At 34.3% G+C, this 19,877-nt stretch overlaps 1 protein-coding gene across 7 annotated transcripts in view; it reads right to left on the bottom strand.

The window, feature by feature from the left end:
* LRBA (LPS responsive beige-like anchor protein) overlaps positions 1-19,877 on the bottom strand; it is a 622,710-nt gene that overhangs the window by 409,823 nt on the left and 193,010 nt on the right. For 5 of the 7 annotated variants that reach the window (XM_036239773.1, XM_036239776.1, XM_036239775.1 and 2 more), the window contains one exon: positions 6,708-6,772. The exons of 1 other annotated variant lie outside the window; for it this stretch is intronic. In XM_036239773.1, coding sequence (XP_036095666.1) covers positions 6,708-6,772 — 65 coding nt within the window. Of the gene's footprint in view, positions 1-6,707; positions 6,773-19,877 lie in introns of those variants that run through there. One more of the 7 variants, XM_036239780.1, reaches the window with a different exon arrangement.

The raw sequence follows: 19,877 nt of genomic DNA, 5'->3' as shown, positions 1-19,877 counted from the left end.
AATACCTACCATAAAACCTATAGCTAACATCGTACTCAAGATAAGAACTCAAACTTTCCCAGTAAGATCAGTACAAGTCAAGGATGTCCCCTCCTACTACTCCTTTTCAACATTAGGGTAGAAGTAAAAAAATAAAATGAAAGGCATAAATATTGGAGTAAAAGACATAAAAATGTCTTTGTTCACAGATGACCTAATTGCCTATTATAGAAAATCCAAAACAACCGACAAAGAAAACTCCTGGAACTAATTAGCTATTATAGCCAGGTTGCAGCATACAGAAGTCCATTGCTCTCCTATATACCAACAATGAACAAGTGGAATTTGAAACTAAAAACAATACCATTTTTATTAGCACCAAAAAAAAATTTAAATATAAATCTAATCAAATATGTACACAATCTATATGAGAAAAATTATAAAACTCAGGTAAACAAAATAAAAGAATTAAATAAATGGAGAAATATTCCATATAGATAAGAAGATTAAATATTGTCAAGATGTTAATTTATCCCATCTTAGTCTACAGATTCAATGCAATTCCATTTAAAATCCCAGCGATATATCAACAAATATTGACAAACTGATTTTGTACTTTATAAAAAGAGGCAAAAGGTGCAGAATAGATAACACAATATTAAAGGAGAAGAACAACATTGGAGAACTAACACTACCCAACATCATGACTATTTATAATGCTACAGAAATCAACACAGTGTGGTATATACTGGTCAAAGAATAGACAAGCAGATCAATGAAACAGAATAGAGAACTAAGAAATAAACCCATATAAATATATATTGTCAACTGATCTTTGGCAATGGAAAAGCAAAGGCAATACAATAAACCAATCATACTTTTGTCAACCAATGGTGCTGGAACAGCTGGCCATCCATAGCTTTAAAAAAAAAAAAAAGAATCTAGACATAGCCCATATAATCGTCACAAAAATTAACTCAAAATGTATCTCAGATCTAATGGAAAACAAAACACTATAAAACTCCTGGAAGATAACACAGGAGATAACCTGGACATAGTAATGATTTTTTAAAAACAAAACAAAACAAAAGGCATGCTCTACAAAAGAAGTAACTGGTAAACTGGATGTCCTTAAGATTAAAATCTACTGCTCCATGAAAGACAATGTCAAGAGAATTAGATGACAAGACACAGACGGAGAGAAAATATTTGCTAAAATCTGATAAAGGACTGTTATCCAAAATATAAACAGAAATATTGAAACTCAACAATAAGAAAACAACCAACTAAAAAATGGGAGAAAGACTTTATCAGACACCTCACACCAAAGAAGATATACAGATGGCAAATTAGCAAATGAAAAGATGCTCTATATCATGTTAGAGAAAAGCAAATTAAACAAAATACCTCTATACACCTATTACAATGGCTAAAATCTATTAATTCCAGTCAGTAGCTTCAAAAAGAATAAAATGCATAAGAATAATTTTTTTTAAGTATAATGCCTGTATACTAAAACTTTGCTAATAAATTAGAGAAGATCTAAATAAATGAAGCAACATCTAGGGTTCATGGATTAGAAGCCTAAAAATGGTTAAAATTCCAATTATCCCCAAATTAATCTATCAAGGCAAAGCAATCCCATCATAATCCCAACAAACTTTTTGTAAATATTAACAAGCTGATTCAACATTTATATGGGAATGTAAAAAATCTAAAGTAGTCAAAACAATTTTTAGAAGAAACATAAAAAACTTATTAACCTACCTAATTTTAAAACATATTACAACATCACAGTAATAAAGACAGTATGGTATTGGCATAAAGACAGATAAAGAGATCAAAGGAACAGAATTAAGAATACAGAAATAAATCCCTTAAATTTATGGTCAATTGATTTTCAATAAAAGTGAAGACAGTTCACTGGAGGAAAAGGTAACCTTTTCAAGATAATCAGATATCTACATGGAAAAAATGAACTTACCTTTATCTCATACCATGTGAAAAATAAACGCAAAATGAATCAGAGAACTAACGTAGAGACTAAAACTACAACACTTGTAGAAAAAAAGACATATAGTATTTCTAGGAAAAAAATATATCCATGATTTTGTATTAAGCTAAGAGTTCTTGAATTTTCTGACAAAAGTAAAAATCATTAATGAAAAAATACATAGGGAAATTGTCCTTTATTAAAATTTAAAACTTTTGCTCTTCAATAAAAATGAAAGAAAAAGTCCTAGACTGAAAAAAAATATTTTTAAATCATATATTTGTCAAAGGACCTATATCCAGAAATATATAAAATACTGTTGAAAGGTCAAAAGTCATACAATGAAATTTTAAAATAGGCAAAAGATGAACATTTTCCAAAGAAGGTATTTGAATAGACAATTCTTACCTGAAAAAAAACAGTCAACATCATTAACCATTAGAAAAATGCAAAAACACAGTAAGATACTCACTAGGCTGACTAGAATAAGAGAGTTTGACAGTTTCTCAAAAAGTTAAACATACAAAAAAATACTATTAATCAATAAAAAGGAACAAAAATCTGGTGTATGCTACAACCTGGATGTAATCACCAAAAGTTATTATAAGAAAAGTGTTAATAAAAGTGATAGTGATGTAAGAATTAATATCACTGAGAAATAAATGGCAATGATTTTCGTGACACACAGAGACAACAATAATGAGAGATCGTAAGTAGAGTGTCTATAGACATGATATTCAAAGCTAACAAGATCCTGGTCTGTCAATTTCCTGAACTCTTCTCCTATGATCCCGTCCTCCATCCTACAACAACCATTTATTGCATAGTCATATGCTAGACCTCGTTTTCAGTAACTAAAAGGCTTTGGTTCTATTCATCCCACCCTACTACCCCTCATGTTTATAGCTCGCTCATTCCACTATCTCAACTCTAACAATCCTCACTCAGATCTTCAATTCACCCATCCTATCATTTTCTTTACATTCGCTCTCCTCTTTTTTTTTAACCCAGCTTAATAATCATAATCCTGTGGTCAGTGATTACTATTACTCTCCTGAGTAAAAGTTTAACTACCTTGTCCATCTCTCCCTCATATTTATTTGGCAAAACCTAAACCTTTTAAAACCCAGCTCTCCCTCTACTTCCATATTTGCTTGCCAGCCTCTGCAACTACACAAAATGTCTTCCCATGTTACCACAAATGACTCATTCATGGTCTACTTTAAGCCAATCCCCCCATTTGAATACAAATTACCCTACTCTCTAATGTACTCAAAGACATCATTCCAGAAATCCTAACCTATGTCTCCTACATCAATTTCTCTACTCTCTACCATGAAACCCTATTGTCTTGCTCCCATGTTTTAAGACCCTATTTCCTTTGACTCTATTTCCCCTACAAGCTACCACTTCATTTTATTTTTGCTCCCCTTTGTTACAAAACTCCTCTAAAGAATTGTTCATAAACACTCTCTAGTTCTTCTTCTCTCATTCTTTCCATCTTTTCCAAATAGGCTTTTTTCTACACCACTCTCCCAAAATTGGTCCCAAGCTAGTGGTCAAATCTTAGTCACTATGCTACCACCTTAACAATTTCATCTTGTATCACAACATCATATACCATGTAAGTGCTTATACACCCAAATGTATATCCCTAGTCTGGAGAAATAACCCGCCACTGACTAACATCCCTGCTTCAATGTCTATTAAAGATCTAAAAATAGTATTTCCAAACCTGAACTCCTGATCATTCCCAGAATGACTGCTTTACCCAGAGCCTTTTCAATACTGGTTGACAGAAACACCATCTCTTCAGCTGCAGAGGCCAAAAATCTTAACAGTACTTGGCACCCAGCTTTCTCCGACAACCCACATCCAATCCATAAGTAAATCCTATCAGCTCTATCTTCAAAATATATTCACAACTAGGATTACTACAATAGCTCCCTAATTGATCTTTTCAATTCTGTTCTTAGATTTTTATATGCATTAGCCAGAGTAGTACTCTTTTAAATACATATGACAGATTATCTACCTCCTCTACTCAAAATCCTGCAATGATTGTCATTTCTCACAGAATAAATTGCAAAGGTTCTACACAAAATCTTGCACTATGTTATTTCTCTCAGACCTCATTTCTTACTTCTTTCCACTTTCATCGCTTTATTATTGCTGTATTGGCCTTATTTTTCAAATATGCCAGGGAAGCTTTCATCTGTATACTGACTATTCCCTAAAACTGGAATTTCCCCCCGGCATGCTCCTATGGTTAACTCCTTCTCATCCTTCAGGCATTCACTTAAATGCCACTTTTTCAATGAGCTCTATTTAAACTGCAAACCATGCCAACCCTTCATACTTCCTTCCAAAATCTTTATTCCCCTCATCCTGTTCTACATTATCTTTTGTCATAGTACTTACCACCTTTCACATATTATAAAACCCATTACTTATTTTGCTTATTGTTCTAGGTTTATCAAAGACTGTTCAGATGTAAGATCTACAAAAAAAGGATCTTTATCTGTTTTGTTTATTGCTGTATCCCCAGCAACAAAGATAATCAATGCTACACAGACAGTGCATAAAAAATACTGGCTGAATGAATAGGTAAGGAAATGGAGACTTAGAAAAGCAAAAGTATCAAAGGGCTAGCTTCAAAGCCAATGCCATTAATCATAATGCTATGCTGCCTTATCTATGAAATGTAAGAGTAACTTGCATAATTGAGGGTATTTACATTTAGTAAAGCCTCTACTAATCAAAATTGACTTTTATAACAAGTTTTCTTAAAAAAAAACACAAGAATTTTCATTGAACAAATAAGCCCTATAAATTATAGAAAATCTGTTAATCAGTGTTTTACATTAAGTAGACAATAAAATTCCAGTCAACAGCTCTCCCACCTAACTCTTTTTCTATACGTAAACTAAAAGCTTCCAATACTGCAGTGCTGAAATTCAGCCAAATAACTATTTACTTTTTGATGAATAAGCACTTTATAATTTTTGCTAAAAGAAACACTAAATTATTAGTCATTCACTCATTGAGAAATATTTATTGATTTCCTACCACTTGCCAGACACCAGATTACAATTTAGCTCTGTTTCTCACACAGATCACTACAATAGACTTGCTTCTGTTCTTGATTTCAATCAGGTCTCCTCTCAATCCACCCCAAACACTTCTGCCAGCTCGCCTTCCAAAACCATTCCTTTCCTTAAAATCTTCCAAGGCTTCTCATCACCTTTAGATGAACATCCGAATGCTACATTAGGCCTTTGAGCATCCAGATGCTCAATTCTATTCCAAAAATTCACACGTACACAAATATACACACACTCTTGAATATTTGACATACCTTCCCACATCACACTGTCTTCAGATCTATTCTAGTACCTCTATTGGGAATGCTTTTCACACACATATCCTCTAATTTATCCATAATCCTCACTTTCAAATAACTAAAGTATTAATTAACCTTACTCATCCCTGAAAGGACATCTCAAGAATCATGTTCCCTGGGTAAGTTTTACCTAAGTCTTCAGACCTAAATTGTGGAATCTGTCTCTTTTTTCTCATTACTACCTTAGTAAACTGTACTTAAATACTTCAAGCACAAAACTTACCATAAGGCATTATACCTGCAGGTTTTCTGGTGTGTTTTTTTTTTTAATCCTGATTTGGGGGTGGCGGGTTAGAAAGAAGAAGGAAGGAAGGGACGGGAGGGGGAGAGAGAGATCAATGGGTTGCCTCCCATATGCACCCCAACCAGGATAGAACCTGCAACCTAGGTATGTGCCCTGTTCAGGAATCAAACCAGCAACCTTTTGGTGTACAGGTGAACGCTCCAAACAACCAAGCCACCTGGTCAAGGGTCAGGTTTCTTTTTTGTTTCCAAAAATAGTCTGTGAGCAACTATAATTATTTGCTCAGAAGAATTTTAGAATTTAATATCAAATAAAGTTATAAATACCCTTCTCTGTAACACTAGCAAGACTCCTAATTACTAGTTCAAACAGTTCTTACAGTGATGGCAAGAGTCTAACACTAACCAAGACAGTATAAAGAAACATTTCTAAACAATAATTTTGCGCAGAATGCCATTTCCAATAGCAGCCGATCACACCTTTTAATCTATACCTTAGGTCTCCAGTTCCATTAAAAATCAGCTGCCTCAAAACAGATACAAAGAAGTCTGCTCATCATTTCCTCAATTTACTTTTACCTTTTCATTCCCTCACTCTCTTAAATCTGTTTTCTCCCTTGTACCTTTCTTCTCATCTCTGTACATTCTTCGTTTTTCTTTCCTACTACTACTTTTTCCTTAACGTCTTCTGTGAGATGGAACCTCACCAGGTTTTCCCAGCTCTACTTTCTCAACACATCACAGAACAAAAACCTGATCCCACTCTCCCTAATGACCAGGTCATGACACAAGAGAGATAAAATGGACATCTTAGCCTAATTATTGGCTTTATAAATATAACAGAACTTAATGGAAAATTGAAATAAGCATCAGTTTTCCTTATATCTGCTAACAGAATCATCAGTTTACTTTTTCCAAATTCAGCATTATTTATTTTTTAAAAAAGACTAGAACTTTATCATTAAGCATGTAACCATGAAGAAAACCATGAGATGATTAAATATTGACATATTTATAATTACCATCACTTTCAATGGCAGAAATAAAGTAAGATTTTAAAGTAACATATAATAGATATAAAATAATTACCTTCCTTCATTGACAAGTTCAATAAAAGCAAGGCCTGCATTCTTCTGAATAGAATTCTGCCACTCCTAAAAAACAGCAGAAAATAGCTGAAAAAATCTGACTCAGTAAATTATTTCTTTAAAACAACAATTCTAAGAAACATCACACATTTCCATTCATACTTAGCTTCAAAGGAAAAAAATGTGTTAAACATGCTGCCTACTCAGTGCAGCCCCATGAACACATGAATAGTTGACATTTAAAAGTAAACTAAAAAAGTTAGCAACATTTGATTCTACATTAACCAAATAAGCATATCTACATTTATCGTGCCCTTTTTGTTCTATAACACTGTACACCAGCAATTTAACTTCAATCTTTGGGAGTTGGAAAAGAAGGCAGCAAAGATGACCAAGGACAGAGGTTTTGGTTTTTAAGGAAAAAGGTGCCTCACCCGAGATGAGGGCAACACATAGTAAATAGTGCATATTCTACGGTAAAACATGATGATTTATGATTGAGAAAGAGACAAGAAAAAGTAATGAATTTGGCTAGATAACTTTGAGCTGGAAAATTATACAGTTCACTAGCCTATAAATTAGCAAAAGAATATAAATCTGTTAGCTATATTCTTTATGAATAGATTATCTATTAAAAAGCCTGTGGGGGAATCAACCAATAGAGTATGTACAATTCATATCAAAACATATATAAGTGTTAATACAATCAGAATAGGCCTACCTGAATTGAAATGTAGCTGGATTTGAGAAATGCCAATGCATGTATGTGTGTGTGCACGTATGTTTCTAAAAAGACACATATATGCATATATTTTTCTTCAAGAATGAAAAAATATACAAAATCTTTAAGTTTCTTAAAACTAAGAAAACCTTATAATCTACGTATATGATATCCCTCAAATGATCTTTTTCTGTTCTTTTATAAAGCTCAAAACAAAAGACAAAGTTGGCCTACTTACCACTGCAACCATAAACTATATTCACATATTTTAAATGTACCGCCTCTAAGAATTTTAAATTCCATGTAATTTCACCCCCAATGGCCTCTCTGTGTCAAGCCAAATTCCTCCCCCTCCCCCGGCCTTATCCTTTCTCTTTTTTGTCTCTGATTATGTCTTGAAAGAGCAAGGTGGTGCTCAGGACTGAAATGGCCACATGCCATAACTTTATTATAGGGTCCTAGTTCATGAATAATGTCAGTAAGAACATACTAACAGAACGTAGACAGTAGAATGGAAATTGGATATGGAGTCAGTCAGACATTTGAGAGTAGTAGCTGGCTACATCCAGGAGAGGAGATAAAGCAATGTGCTGCTCAGGAAAGATCAGCAAACGCGAAGACAGGAGATCTATGTTCTCAAATTGGTTTGGGCACTAAGAGGTATGTCCGTGGACACATTCACTTTACACCTTATGTCCTAGATACTCCCTTAACATTTTCTTCAAACTACATTGCTTTATGATTCAATAACTCACATTTAGAAATTAGTGACTCATAAATTTACAATACATACTCTCTCAATATTTACAACTGCCACCCAACTGAAACGATAAAACAGAGGTCTTATATTTCTTTTCTTTTTTAAAAAATTTTTTTCTTTATTGATTTTTAGAGGAGAGAGAGATAAAAACACTGATAAGAGAACATCAACTGGCCCCTCCTGAACGCCCCCCCCACTGGGGATCTGGTCCACAACCTGGGCATGTGCCCTGACCAGGAATTGAACCAATGACCTCTTAGTGCATGGGTTGAAGCTCAACCACTGAGCCACACCGGGTGGGAGAGATCTTATATTTCTGAGGTAAACCAAGTCAAGAATAAATAGAAATACCTATCTAATTTAAAAGGCTTTTCTTTCTTCTAGCAAAATGAATAGACAGACAGTACAAAAGCAAGCAATCAAGTTCCATAAAGGAGTACATGGCTGAGAAGAGCATGTGTCACACCCTCCTCTTTTCTTAGGAGGAGGCAAGAGAGAGACAAGCAGGAACTGCAGGCAAGATTTTGGATGCTGGTGCAGAAAATCCCACCCCTCACTTCCCAGGCAGAGCACAGGGAGCTACCTATCTGTCTATTCATTTTGCTAGAAGAAAAGCCTTAGCAGTCAGGTGCACATCAGTTTTACTTTATTTTTAATTATGTATACAAACTGACCTTCATTTATAATGTAAAATTAGGAAATGTACCACCTAAATTTCACAAAGACTGGAAACAACATGACTTAAGACATAAAACTAGTTATTTAAAATAACTATAAAAAATGTGCAATCTAAAAATTTTTATGACGTGAACTTAACTTCGTATGTCATACAAAATATTTTGTTTAACTTAAAAACAAATCAGACATGACAGAACACATAGAAGTTGAAGAGTCCAATCTGTTATAAAAGCTCAGAAAAAAAATGTATTACTACTAATGCATCAAGCTTCTTGTTTTCCCAAGCATCATTTATAAACCCATATTTGCTAACTTATAGTTAATTACTATATAATTACCTGGAATAAAACTTTTCACTCGTTAAAAAATTACACAAAATGAGAAACAAAGTGAAAATATAAATCTTACTTACACTTTTTAGTATTGGTATAAAAATCTCACAATTCTCAAAGGTATCAGTGAATTTCAATTTGTCTATAATCCATTCCTAATTATTGACATTTAATATAAGATCACATGTCAGGCCCTGGCCGGTTTGGCTCAGTGGTTAGAGTGTCGGCCTGTGGACTGGAGAGTCCTGGGTTTGGTTCCCGCTACGGGCATGTACCCGGTTGCAGTCTGTCCCCACCCCGGTTGGGGTCGTGTAGGTGACAGCCACTCGATGCGTCTCTCTCACGTCAATGTTTCTCTCTCTCTCTTCCTGCCTTACTCCCTCCTGTTCTATCTGAAGATAAATGAAAAAAAAAAAATGTCCTAGAGTGAGGATAAAAAAAAAAAAAAGACCACATGTCAGATATATAAATACATTCTGATAAGAGTAAACCCAGACAAGTCCAGCAGGTGTGGCTCAGTGGTTGACATCGACCCATGCACTAAGAGGTCGCTGGTTCGATTCCGGGTCAGGACACATGCCCAGGTTGTGGGCCTGATCCCCAGGGAGGGGCATGTAGGAGGCGGCCAATCGATGTTCCCTCTCATCGAAGGTTTCTGTCTCTCTCTCCCTCTCACTTCCTGTCTAAAATCAATAAATAAAATAAAATGAAATAACCCAAACAAAAAGAAACTAAAGCCCATGAGAACAGAACATTAATTTTTTAAATAAAACCAAGTAGTCAAAGCCAACAAGTTTTTTCCATATTAAATACTATCTACAATCCTTAAGGAAGTTGCCCAAACTAGAAAGATTGTGCTATCCTAAAGCATTTTTCTCCACTTCTGAGATAATTATCAAAAAGGCGTTAGTCTAAACAATTTTATAAACCACAGCTCAATATAACCTTTAGTGAGTTTTAATAGTTGAAAGAAAAGCTTAATGGTTATCGTCTTTCATGATCATTTCAATATTTCATCACACTATTTACAATTATATAGTGATGCAAAATGCATAGTACATTTAAAAGTCTTGGTTATTCTTTTCCCAGAGGTATTGACGAAAAACACGTTAAAAGCCTCAAATCCAACCACTAATGCAACTAAGTAATTTCAAAAGACATTTCAGCACTTTGGAGAGGAAGGATTCAAAATACAACACCTGAGTCAATAATTTCATACTTGTTCTAAGCTGTATTTAATTGACCATCAGTTCCTATGGCCATGATTGTTGACTAGCCAATTTTTACTAAAATATACTCTTAGCTTACTAATGCTTTTAAGTCATCCAACAAGAAGATAGTATATATTAGTAAAATAATCAAATATGTGCATTTGGTGGTACAAGTCTGTTTTGTTGGTTGGAGGAAAAAAAGAAACTTTATTAACAAAACTAGTCTATTGCCTCCTACTATCAACAAACAAATACTGAGAAAAGAGTACCAATTAAAGTGCTATATATTAATTTATATTACTTATATTTATATTTAATTCTAACATCCTTAAAGTGAACCTCACACTTTTCTATAAATTCAATAATCTCTTACAACATATTTTACTGATTGAATGCACTACATGAATTTACCTAAATTTTAAAAGTAATTCTCAGTATTATCATGCTCTAAAGCTAGTAAAATCTGGCCAAAGAATGACAAGATAGACTGCATACACTTCATTTTGCCATCTTTTATCTTGGAGGTGGGGTTCAAGCCATAAATGTTGACATTAAATGCAGTATCAATTTTTATTCCAGTGAGCTACTCACTAAACTATCTTTTACTCTCTCTCGAAAAAAGAAAAAATAATATAATAAGTGACTGGAGGTTAAACATAGCAAAAAACAAGAACGAAGATAATAAAGAGGAGACAACAGTATGAGAAGGGGAGAGTAAGATATTCCTCTACAACCTAGAGAAAAATCAACTTCAGGAAGCAAACCAATGCTTGAGGCAGAACCCTACAAAGGCCAGGAACGGAAAGCACTGAGTACCTATGAGGACAGGTGAAGGACAGGAATGAAAATAGTTTAAATGAATGAAAGCTAGTATAAAAAAAATAGAACCCCGGATCCTTTCCCCATAATGTATGGGTACCCCCACCATGTTGTAAAAGACTGAAAGTTTACTTTCCAGCGAAGTAAACTTCTAGACACCGTAAAAAGCCTTACTATAATAAAATAAAATAATGTGAAAGTATATTTACTGAACTAGGAGACTCTAAACAATAATAAAGAAGTTTTCTCTAAGAAAAATAAGAAGCTATAATAAAACTTAAGGTTCATCAACAGCAAAAGTAGCTTATTCATCACCAGTAGACAACTCCCACAGAGACACATAAGTTTTTTTCTGGTGCAATACACCTGAATATGACCAAATAGCAACAAGTCACCAATCATTAGAGGAGACTCTTATGTCAATGATATACACCAAAAACAAAAACAGGGAAGAAAATATAAACCTCATACTGTTAAGGTGGTAGAGAAAGAGTAAAGAAAAGTATAATTAATACCATCAGAAAGATTAAATTCTTCATATAAATAATCAGGGCAGGGACACTTATTCCCTGGTATCTCTTTGCTCCTGCATCAAAGTTCTCTAGAAAAAACAGAACCAATGAGATGAAGATATATGTTTTACTTATTTTAAGGAAGTGGCTCACACAATGACAGAGGGTGACAAGTTCCAGGATCTGCAGGGTAAACTGGCAAGCTGGAGAGCCAGTGGTATAGTTCTACTCCGAGTCCAAAAGCATAAAAATTAGGACAATCAATGGTCTAGTTCCAGTCTAAAGACCAACAGGTCCAACACCCACAAGGAGCTAATGTTTCTGTTTGAGTCCAAAGGCAGAAAAGAGCTGATGTCCCGGTTCCAAAGCTTGCAAGCATGTGGAATTCTCTTATTCAGAGGACAGTCAGCCTTTTTTTCTAATCAGGTTCTTCATTTTACTGGATGAGCCCCCTACACACATTAGGAGAACAATCTATTTTACTCAGCCTATGGAGTAAGAACCCTAGAAACGTTAATCTCATCCAGAAACAACCTCACAGAAGAACCCAGAATAATGTTTGACCGTATATCTGGACATCCCATGACTCAGTCAAGTTGAAAAGCTTGCCCCTTCCCTCCCCCAAAAAAACTCAGAAAACTAGAAAATGCCTTAAAATTTAAAGTAGCCCTGGCCAGGTGGCTCAGTTGGCTGGAGCGTCATCCTGTACACCAAAAAGTTGTGGGTTTGATCCCCGGTCAGGGCACATACATAGGCTGCAGATTCCATGCCCGGTTAGGGTGCATATAGGAGGCAACACCTCGCTCTTGCTCTCGCTCTTGCTCTCCCCCCCTTCTCCCTCTCTCAGCAACAAAACATATCATCAGTTGAGAATTTTAAAAAATTAAAAGCATAATATCATACAAAAATTTTGAAAGCACTGAAGATGTTGGGGAAAAAACACTTCAAATAAAAGTACTGATGAGAATGGATATCAAAATTAGAAAATTAATCCAGATAATTTAACATTTAGCTAACAGGAGATCTAGAAACAGAAATGAGAAAGAAAAAAAAGAGAGAAATAATAATTCAAGGAACTTTCTTTGAACACATGTATATACCTTTTCAGACTGAAAAGGTTATATAAAATGTCCAAGATTCACACATATCAGGGCACAATCCAGCAACAACATCAACAATTTTTAAAATAATAAAAATACTAATAGCTGCCAGAGAGGAAAAATATTTGAAGAGATTATAATTTTCAGCCTCTAATACTTCTTTCCAAACTTTTTTCAATATAAAAGTTGACTAAAAGACATTTTCACACACGTATTCTTTCTCAAGAAATTACAAAGGATATGCCTCATCAAAATTAATACAGACACCCAACTATCATCCTCCATCCCTGTTCTTTAACTTCCCCAAAACACACTTATTACCACCACATTCTTTGCCTTTACCTTTGTTTTATTCTCTACTGTATTCTCAATGCTAGAACAGTGACCAACACATTCATTCAAAGTAATAATCAATAAATGCTGAATCAATGTACTTTTTAAAAAGAGGTCATTATGGGGCACAGGAGACAGTCATTAAAGCATAAGAAAGAGAAGAAAAAAATTCTGGATTGATGAGAAAAGAAGCCTCCAGACCTAAAGAGTAACCAATCCAGAATGAAACAGAAAAACAGAGAACTCTAGGCATTGTATCTCCAAGAAAAACAATTAACCAATAAGACAGCTACAACATTGTGTTTGAGAACACTGGTAGAAGTTTCAGGAGTCCAGTAAAAAATTTAGAAATAAATTTGTGGAGGATGTAAATTTTTTTAAATAAACAAAAGGTAGAAAATTATTAATTCTAGAATGAAAGAAAAGGATTAGCAAGATGAAGGGAGGGAGGGAGGAAGGGAGGAATTATTTTGTAGTTCTGCATGAATACTTATACTGTCCTGACGCAACAATGTAAATGCTAAGTATGGTTTTAACTAAGTATTATGATGTAACTGTGCTGGGAATGAGGGAAGGGTGAAACAGAACGGGTGAGCAATACAAGCACTCAATGGTCATCTTCAATGAAAGACATTAGATAACGTCTAAAATAGAAAAATCAATAAATAGCTATTGTATCATTTAGAAATATAAGAGAACTAGCAGTCAACAACTAATACATTTGAATATGGTTCCTTTCAGAAAGTAGAATCAAGGGGAAAAGGAATAAGTTAGGCAAGGAACTACCGTTTTTAGTTTAAGTATGACACTATATTTAGATTTGGGAAATAATATCTCTTTTCCTTGATAAATTGTAAAATTTATATTAAAAATCATATGCTCTAAATGAAAAACAGTAAATAGAAAATAAAAATACATTATTTTTCTGACTGGACAATAGGTATTTATCCAAAATTATTCTGAAATATCTCTCAACAACAGCATAAGCATTCAATTTTCACAAATATTGAGGTCAAACCTACAAAAATATAAATGTATCATAAATTATTAAGAATTTTTCTTTTAGGATGATATTCTACATCTTACCAAATGAAATTAATTTTATTGCTACTGACAGTAAAATATTCTCCTTTTTTGTAAGTACTGATCTAAGGATCCAAATATAATTTAAAGAAAGAAATGAAGAATAATTTGTTAACAAAAACCTAAACTCATACTGAACTACCTCATTTTTCTTATTAAAAAATATAAAAACGTAAAGGTTTGTGCTCTTCAACAAAATCATTATTAATACTTGAAGATGTTACAGTTACATATGCCTTTGTAAAATAAATCAAATTCATTGGATACAGCTCCAATTACCTAAATAGATGATAGAAACACTGTCGGGAGTCAAGGGAGGAGGCCACAAAGGAGAGCTCAAATAAGGAAGGGAATGTATTAACACAAAATTGAGAACCATATTATACACAGGACTAAAGGTCAAAACTAGAGAAAACTTGTTCATGTTCAAGATACAGTAATCTTAAGTGCTCAAAGTAAACTATCAAGAACTTTTCAACAGTGTTTGCACTTTGTGTCAGCACTCTCTCAGCAGCATATCTAACAAGCCTCAGTAAGCTCATACCGGGAGAGAATATACCATAATAGTGGAGGGCAGGTCTTAATCCATTGTCTCTTTAGAGGGTGGAACAAATCATTACTTAAAATAGCAAAATAAAATATCGCCCTTTGGAAAGTTTTGGTTTCAATAATTTTGTGAACATATACTTCTAAAATGTACATTTATTTGTACAAAATTATGGCTCAGTTTATAAATGAAACTTATCATATTTACAGATAACTGCAAAGAGATAAAACAAAAAAAATTAAAGTTGGATTAGCAAATGATTCAGTTTCATAATTGCTTATTTAACAAATATTTTTAATATGTACTATGTGCAAAGAACTAAATATTGAGAAAGTAATTATTATATTTACAAAATAAAGAATGCAAATATTTAAAAGTTTAAAAGTCTGAGATAACCATGAAATCAATTATGTAATTACTATAAATATAGCTTTAAATTATTTGTAAACAGTCAATCAAAAACAATAATCCCTTTGCTATTGTGTTTAAGCATATGTTAAAATTAATATATTTGCAAGTGCCTTTGAAAATGTTTTTCAACATTTTCAGAAAAAACGCTCTTCCAGCCAATAATGATCCTTTGAATAACTTCCAAACTGGCGTCAACTTTTGTCAAGACCGCTCACTAATCAACACAGAAAGCTTAATTTCAAAAAAGGTGACAAAAGTTGCTGTAATCCTTTCCAGCCACAATCTCTCAACAGATGATCATCATTAAGTTTATATCGGGGCTTCACATTCAGGAGCTACATAAATGTGTCCTATTAGTACATGGTCAGTCTGTTTGGCAACTCCAGTTCTCCAGACATATGGCAACTGCTGCCCTTTGAGGTCTGAAGTCAAGTCTTTAGGGAATCTCAAAGCCTGCACTGAAATTACAAGGAGTGTTCATTAGAGACTGCTGGAGAGGAAACATGAAAGACTTCCATTAAAACTATATAAAACAGCTAATTATTTTTAAAAGATTTTTAGACCATCTGATGTACTCCACTACAATAAAAAGTTTTACCAACAGAATTATTTTTTAAAGCATTGTTTTCAGGACGAGTGCAAACAGCTTTCTTCATGCCTCCCGTCTGCCACCTCAACACACCTAACATTCGTTTTATAAGCATCAAGTCAAGATTTTTATATTGTTGGAGAGAATAAAATTATTTTATACCCCTAAATTCTTTCTACAGATCACTGTAAACATTTATGTAGTGATGGTATTTTTAGAGACAAAGTTTTGCTTTCTAATATTTAGTTTTGAGTAATATATACTGGTAACTTAATCTCAGGCAGACATACATATGTTTCTTTTTAGATGCTTCTTTTTTATCCAAAAAGTCTGCCTCTATTTCTATTCCATTTCTAAATAAAAATCATTAAAATGTTATAAATAAAATATAATATAAATTACTAGTTAACCTATGAATAGCATTTATCAAATAGTATTGTAAATATATATAGATTTGAAACCTGCATAATTTTGTTAACCAATGTCACCCCAGTTAACTCAGTAAAAAGGAAAAAAGAAAATATATGTAGATTCAAATGTTTAAAAGAAAAATGTCAATAAATTGACAAGATTTCAAAGAAATCTCATGTCTTTTCTTTCTCAGGATTTTGAAAAATATAAAAAGTATAAATATTTTCTAATTAATAATATGGCCATTTTAACTTTTTTAATGTGTAAACTTTTTAACTTCAGAGAACAGTTATTAAGTTTTGCAACAAAACAATACCACTACAGAATTTTATTTCAGTAACAAATCTCCATAAAATGTTATATAACGTTCATTAGCTTGCCTCAATCATTTCTTGAATTCGCATATATGTTGGTTTCTGACAGCCTAATTCCAAAAAGCAATTACAGCCTCAACCCATACGTAAAAAGATAACAGAAAGCAAGTACGTTAAACCAGTTTAAAAGAATAAAAATCTAAAGAAAACAGATTACAAATGATTTATATGAATGCCTAGTGCTGAAATTAATTACAAGTAACCCAATAAAATAGTGCCTTTATTATTGTACAGCACGTAATAGCTCTAGATGTAAAAACCAGAACTCTTTCTGCTGACTTTTGCATGCCCAATCCCACAGCACACAACATTAAGAATTAAACATGTAGTAAATAAGGCATATAGAAAACAGCAGTTTTTAACTAAAAGCAGAAAACTCTCCTGCTTGTTTAACCATTTGAGGTCTTCCACACTGAACAATGACCACTATAGACTGATACTATGTATTCACTGAGTAAATTCTTACTGTTAACATAAAGTGAGATTTTAATTTCAGTGCTCAATGCTCTACATCAAATAAAAAATAACTATAAAACAGCATCACATTCATTTCAGCATTCAACAGCAGCAAATGAGTGTTTGTAATTTTTATTAAATTTATCTTTTTTTTTTTTTTTTTTAATCCTCACCCGAGGACATTCTTCCATTTTTTTGTTCAGGTAGAGTGGGAGAAAGAGAGGAGGGAAAAGAGAGAGAGAGAAACATAGAAGTGAAAGGGACACTTTGAGTGGCTGCCACCCGCATGACCAACCAGGGCTAGGGACAAACTGCGATCGAGGTAGGTACCCTTAGCGCGAACCGAACCCAGGTCTCTCTGGATCGCAGGCTGCTGCTCTAACTGCTGCGCCAAACTGACCAGGGCTATTAAATTTATCTTTTATGTTTATGCTATGAAATATGGTATTGCAGATTTAGAGTTTTCCAAACCACACACTACATCTAGTTTTTATACAGCTTTGGTCCTGACTTTAAACGTATACTATCTAAGACACACATACTGCATGCTACAGTAACATGTTATGGTTGTCAGTAGCCATAACCTGTAACCAATCATGGTATGCTTAATGACTTTCCTTCAGTACAAAATGTTTCCATAACTCTTTCAAATATTTATCAATGTATCTAATGAGATATTAGTTGATATCAACTTTAAAAGTCCTAAGCCCTAGCCGGTTTGGCGCAGCGGTTAGAGCGTCGACCTGCGGTCCTGAGAGACCCGGGTTCGGTTCCCGCTAAGGGCGCATACCTCGGTTGCAGTTTGTCCCCGGCCCTGGTCGGTTGTGCGGGTGGCAGCCACTCGATGTGTTCCTTTCACGTCGATGTTTCTCTCTCTCTCTGTTCTTCTCTCTCCCTCCCACTCTACCTGAACAAAAAATGGAAAAATGTCCTCGGGTGAGGATAAAAAAATAAAAAATAAAAATAAAAGTCCTAAGACATGTTATGGATAAACATCACCATATAGGCCACTCTTTGACCTTCAACATAACTGCATTAGTGATGTGATGAACTACTCCTTGATAAGCTGGTTTTGCTACACAAATAAATTAGGACTGTTGAAACAAATACTCAACAGTGCATCTCTCTGGCAGTATTTTATTCCTATCTATTTTGTCTCCATTAAAAATACATGCAGTATTAGCTTACTTGCTTTTTTCTCTGGGTCAATAACTTCACAAATTGGAATTTGTCTCCTTAACGGTGAAACATTTTAAAGGTAGGGATCTCTACTTCTTTGAGTTCAATAGTACTTGATTCAAGTTTCCATGTAATAAACATTCAGATGCTTGTTAAAGAAACCACCATTTAACATTGTTAGGTGAAGGAGAGCGGAGCAACTGCACTAAGAACACTCAGAGATCATCACAAGATGAGTTTCCTGTGCTGCTATGACAAATTGCCACAAATTTGGTGGCTTAAAATACTAGAAGTTTGTCCTGAGTTCTGGAAATGAGAAATCTAAAATCAGTTTCACTGAGTCAAAAATCAAGGTGTCAGCAAAGTTGTGCTCCTGGAGGTTCTAGGAGAATCTGTCCCTGCCTCTTCCAGCTTCGGGTGCCTATCAGCATTCCTTGGCTTGTGGCCACATCGCTCTCTGCTCATCTCCACACTGCTACCTTCTCTGCATGCCCAACTACCGTCTCCTTCTATCTCTAAGGACACATGTGATAGCATTTAGGGCCCTCCTGGCTAATTCAGGAGTATTCCCTCATCTAAAAAACCTTAATCTCACAAATATCCTCTTTCCAAATAAAGTAACATTCATGGCCTTCAGGAAATTGACATGGATATTTTGGGGGGGAGCCATATTTCAGCCTAACACACTAGAGAAACCAAATTAATGCAACAGAAACAGCAAGCTGAGGAAAAGTAAATTTTACTATAAAGTTCAAAAGATTCAAAAGGAACTAAAACATTTTTTAAAAATTAGCATAGTACGACAAGAGCTGAAAACATTTTCAAGCAAGTCAACTTCTGCTCCAAGTGTTGCTTCTAATGGTGATTCAGTGGTGGCTGGTTTTAATTTTGTTCCAGAAATTCAGTTTAATTTGCTATGTACAAAGCCTATCAGGCCCCAAGAAACTGAAGGTGCATAGCTGAACTATTAGCAACAAGTGGATGTCACAAAGAGCAACTTGTAACAATCAGCAGAAGAGCAATGACAGCACTCCCAAATGTCCTGACTTGACATGACTGATAATAAAAAGCTTCTTTAAAGAAAACTCTCCCCCATCAGTTTGCTTTCTCACTTCCACTGACAAACCTCCTGTTTTCTTCCTCAGCTTACAGTAGTAGTGAACAGAATCCTATTCTCATTGATTAGTATTTCAAAACTACAATAGGTAATCTTTGCAATGGAGATAAAAATCTGCAATTTCAAGTGAATGTACAAGCTTTCGTGGGTAAAGAAAGAGATCATCTTTCCTCTGAAAATGGAACAACAAGAAACCAAAATTAAATTTGCTCGCAATTATGTAGTATCTCATAACAAGAATAACCTGACAAACCAACCAACCCAAAAAGACAATACTGCTGTTTTACTTGAATGTCTAATGAGAACTTGAGCTTCCAAATAAAGAACTTTCAAAAATATATAACTACTAACAAAAAGAATGCACTGTGCCCTGGCTTGGCTTAGCAGTTTGAGCATTGACCAGCGGACCAAAGAGTCGTGGGTTCAATTCCAGTCAAGGGCATGTACCTTGGTTGTGGTTTGGTCGCCAACCCTGGTCAGGGTCATGCGGCAGGCAACCAATTGATGTGTCTCTCTCAAATTGATGTTTCTGTCCACC

This window comes from Molossus molossus, unplaced genomic scaffold (genome assembly GCF_014108415.1).
Source record: "Molossus molossus isolate mMolMol1 unplaced genomic scaffold, mMolMol1.p scaffold_m16_p_4, whole genome shotgun sequence".
NCBI lineage: Eukaryota > Metazoa > Chordata > Mammalia > Chiroptera > Molossidae > Molossus > Molossus molossus.
This window is presented reverse-complemented; position numbering and strand designations above follow the sequence as displayed.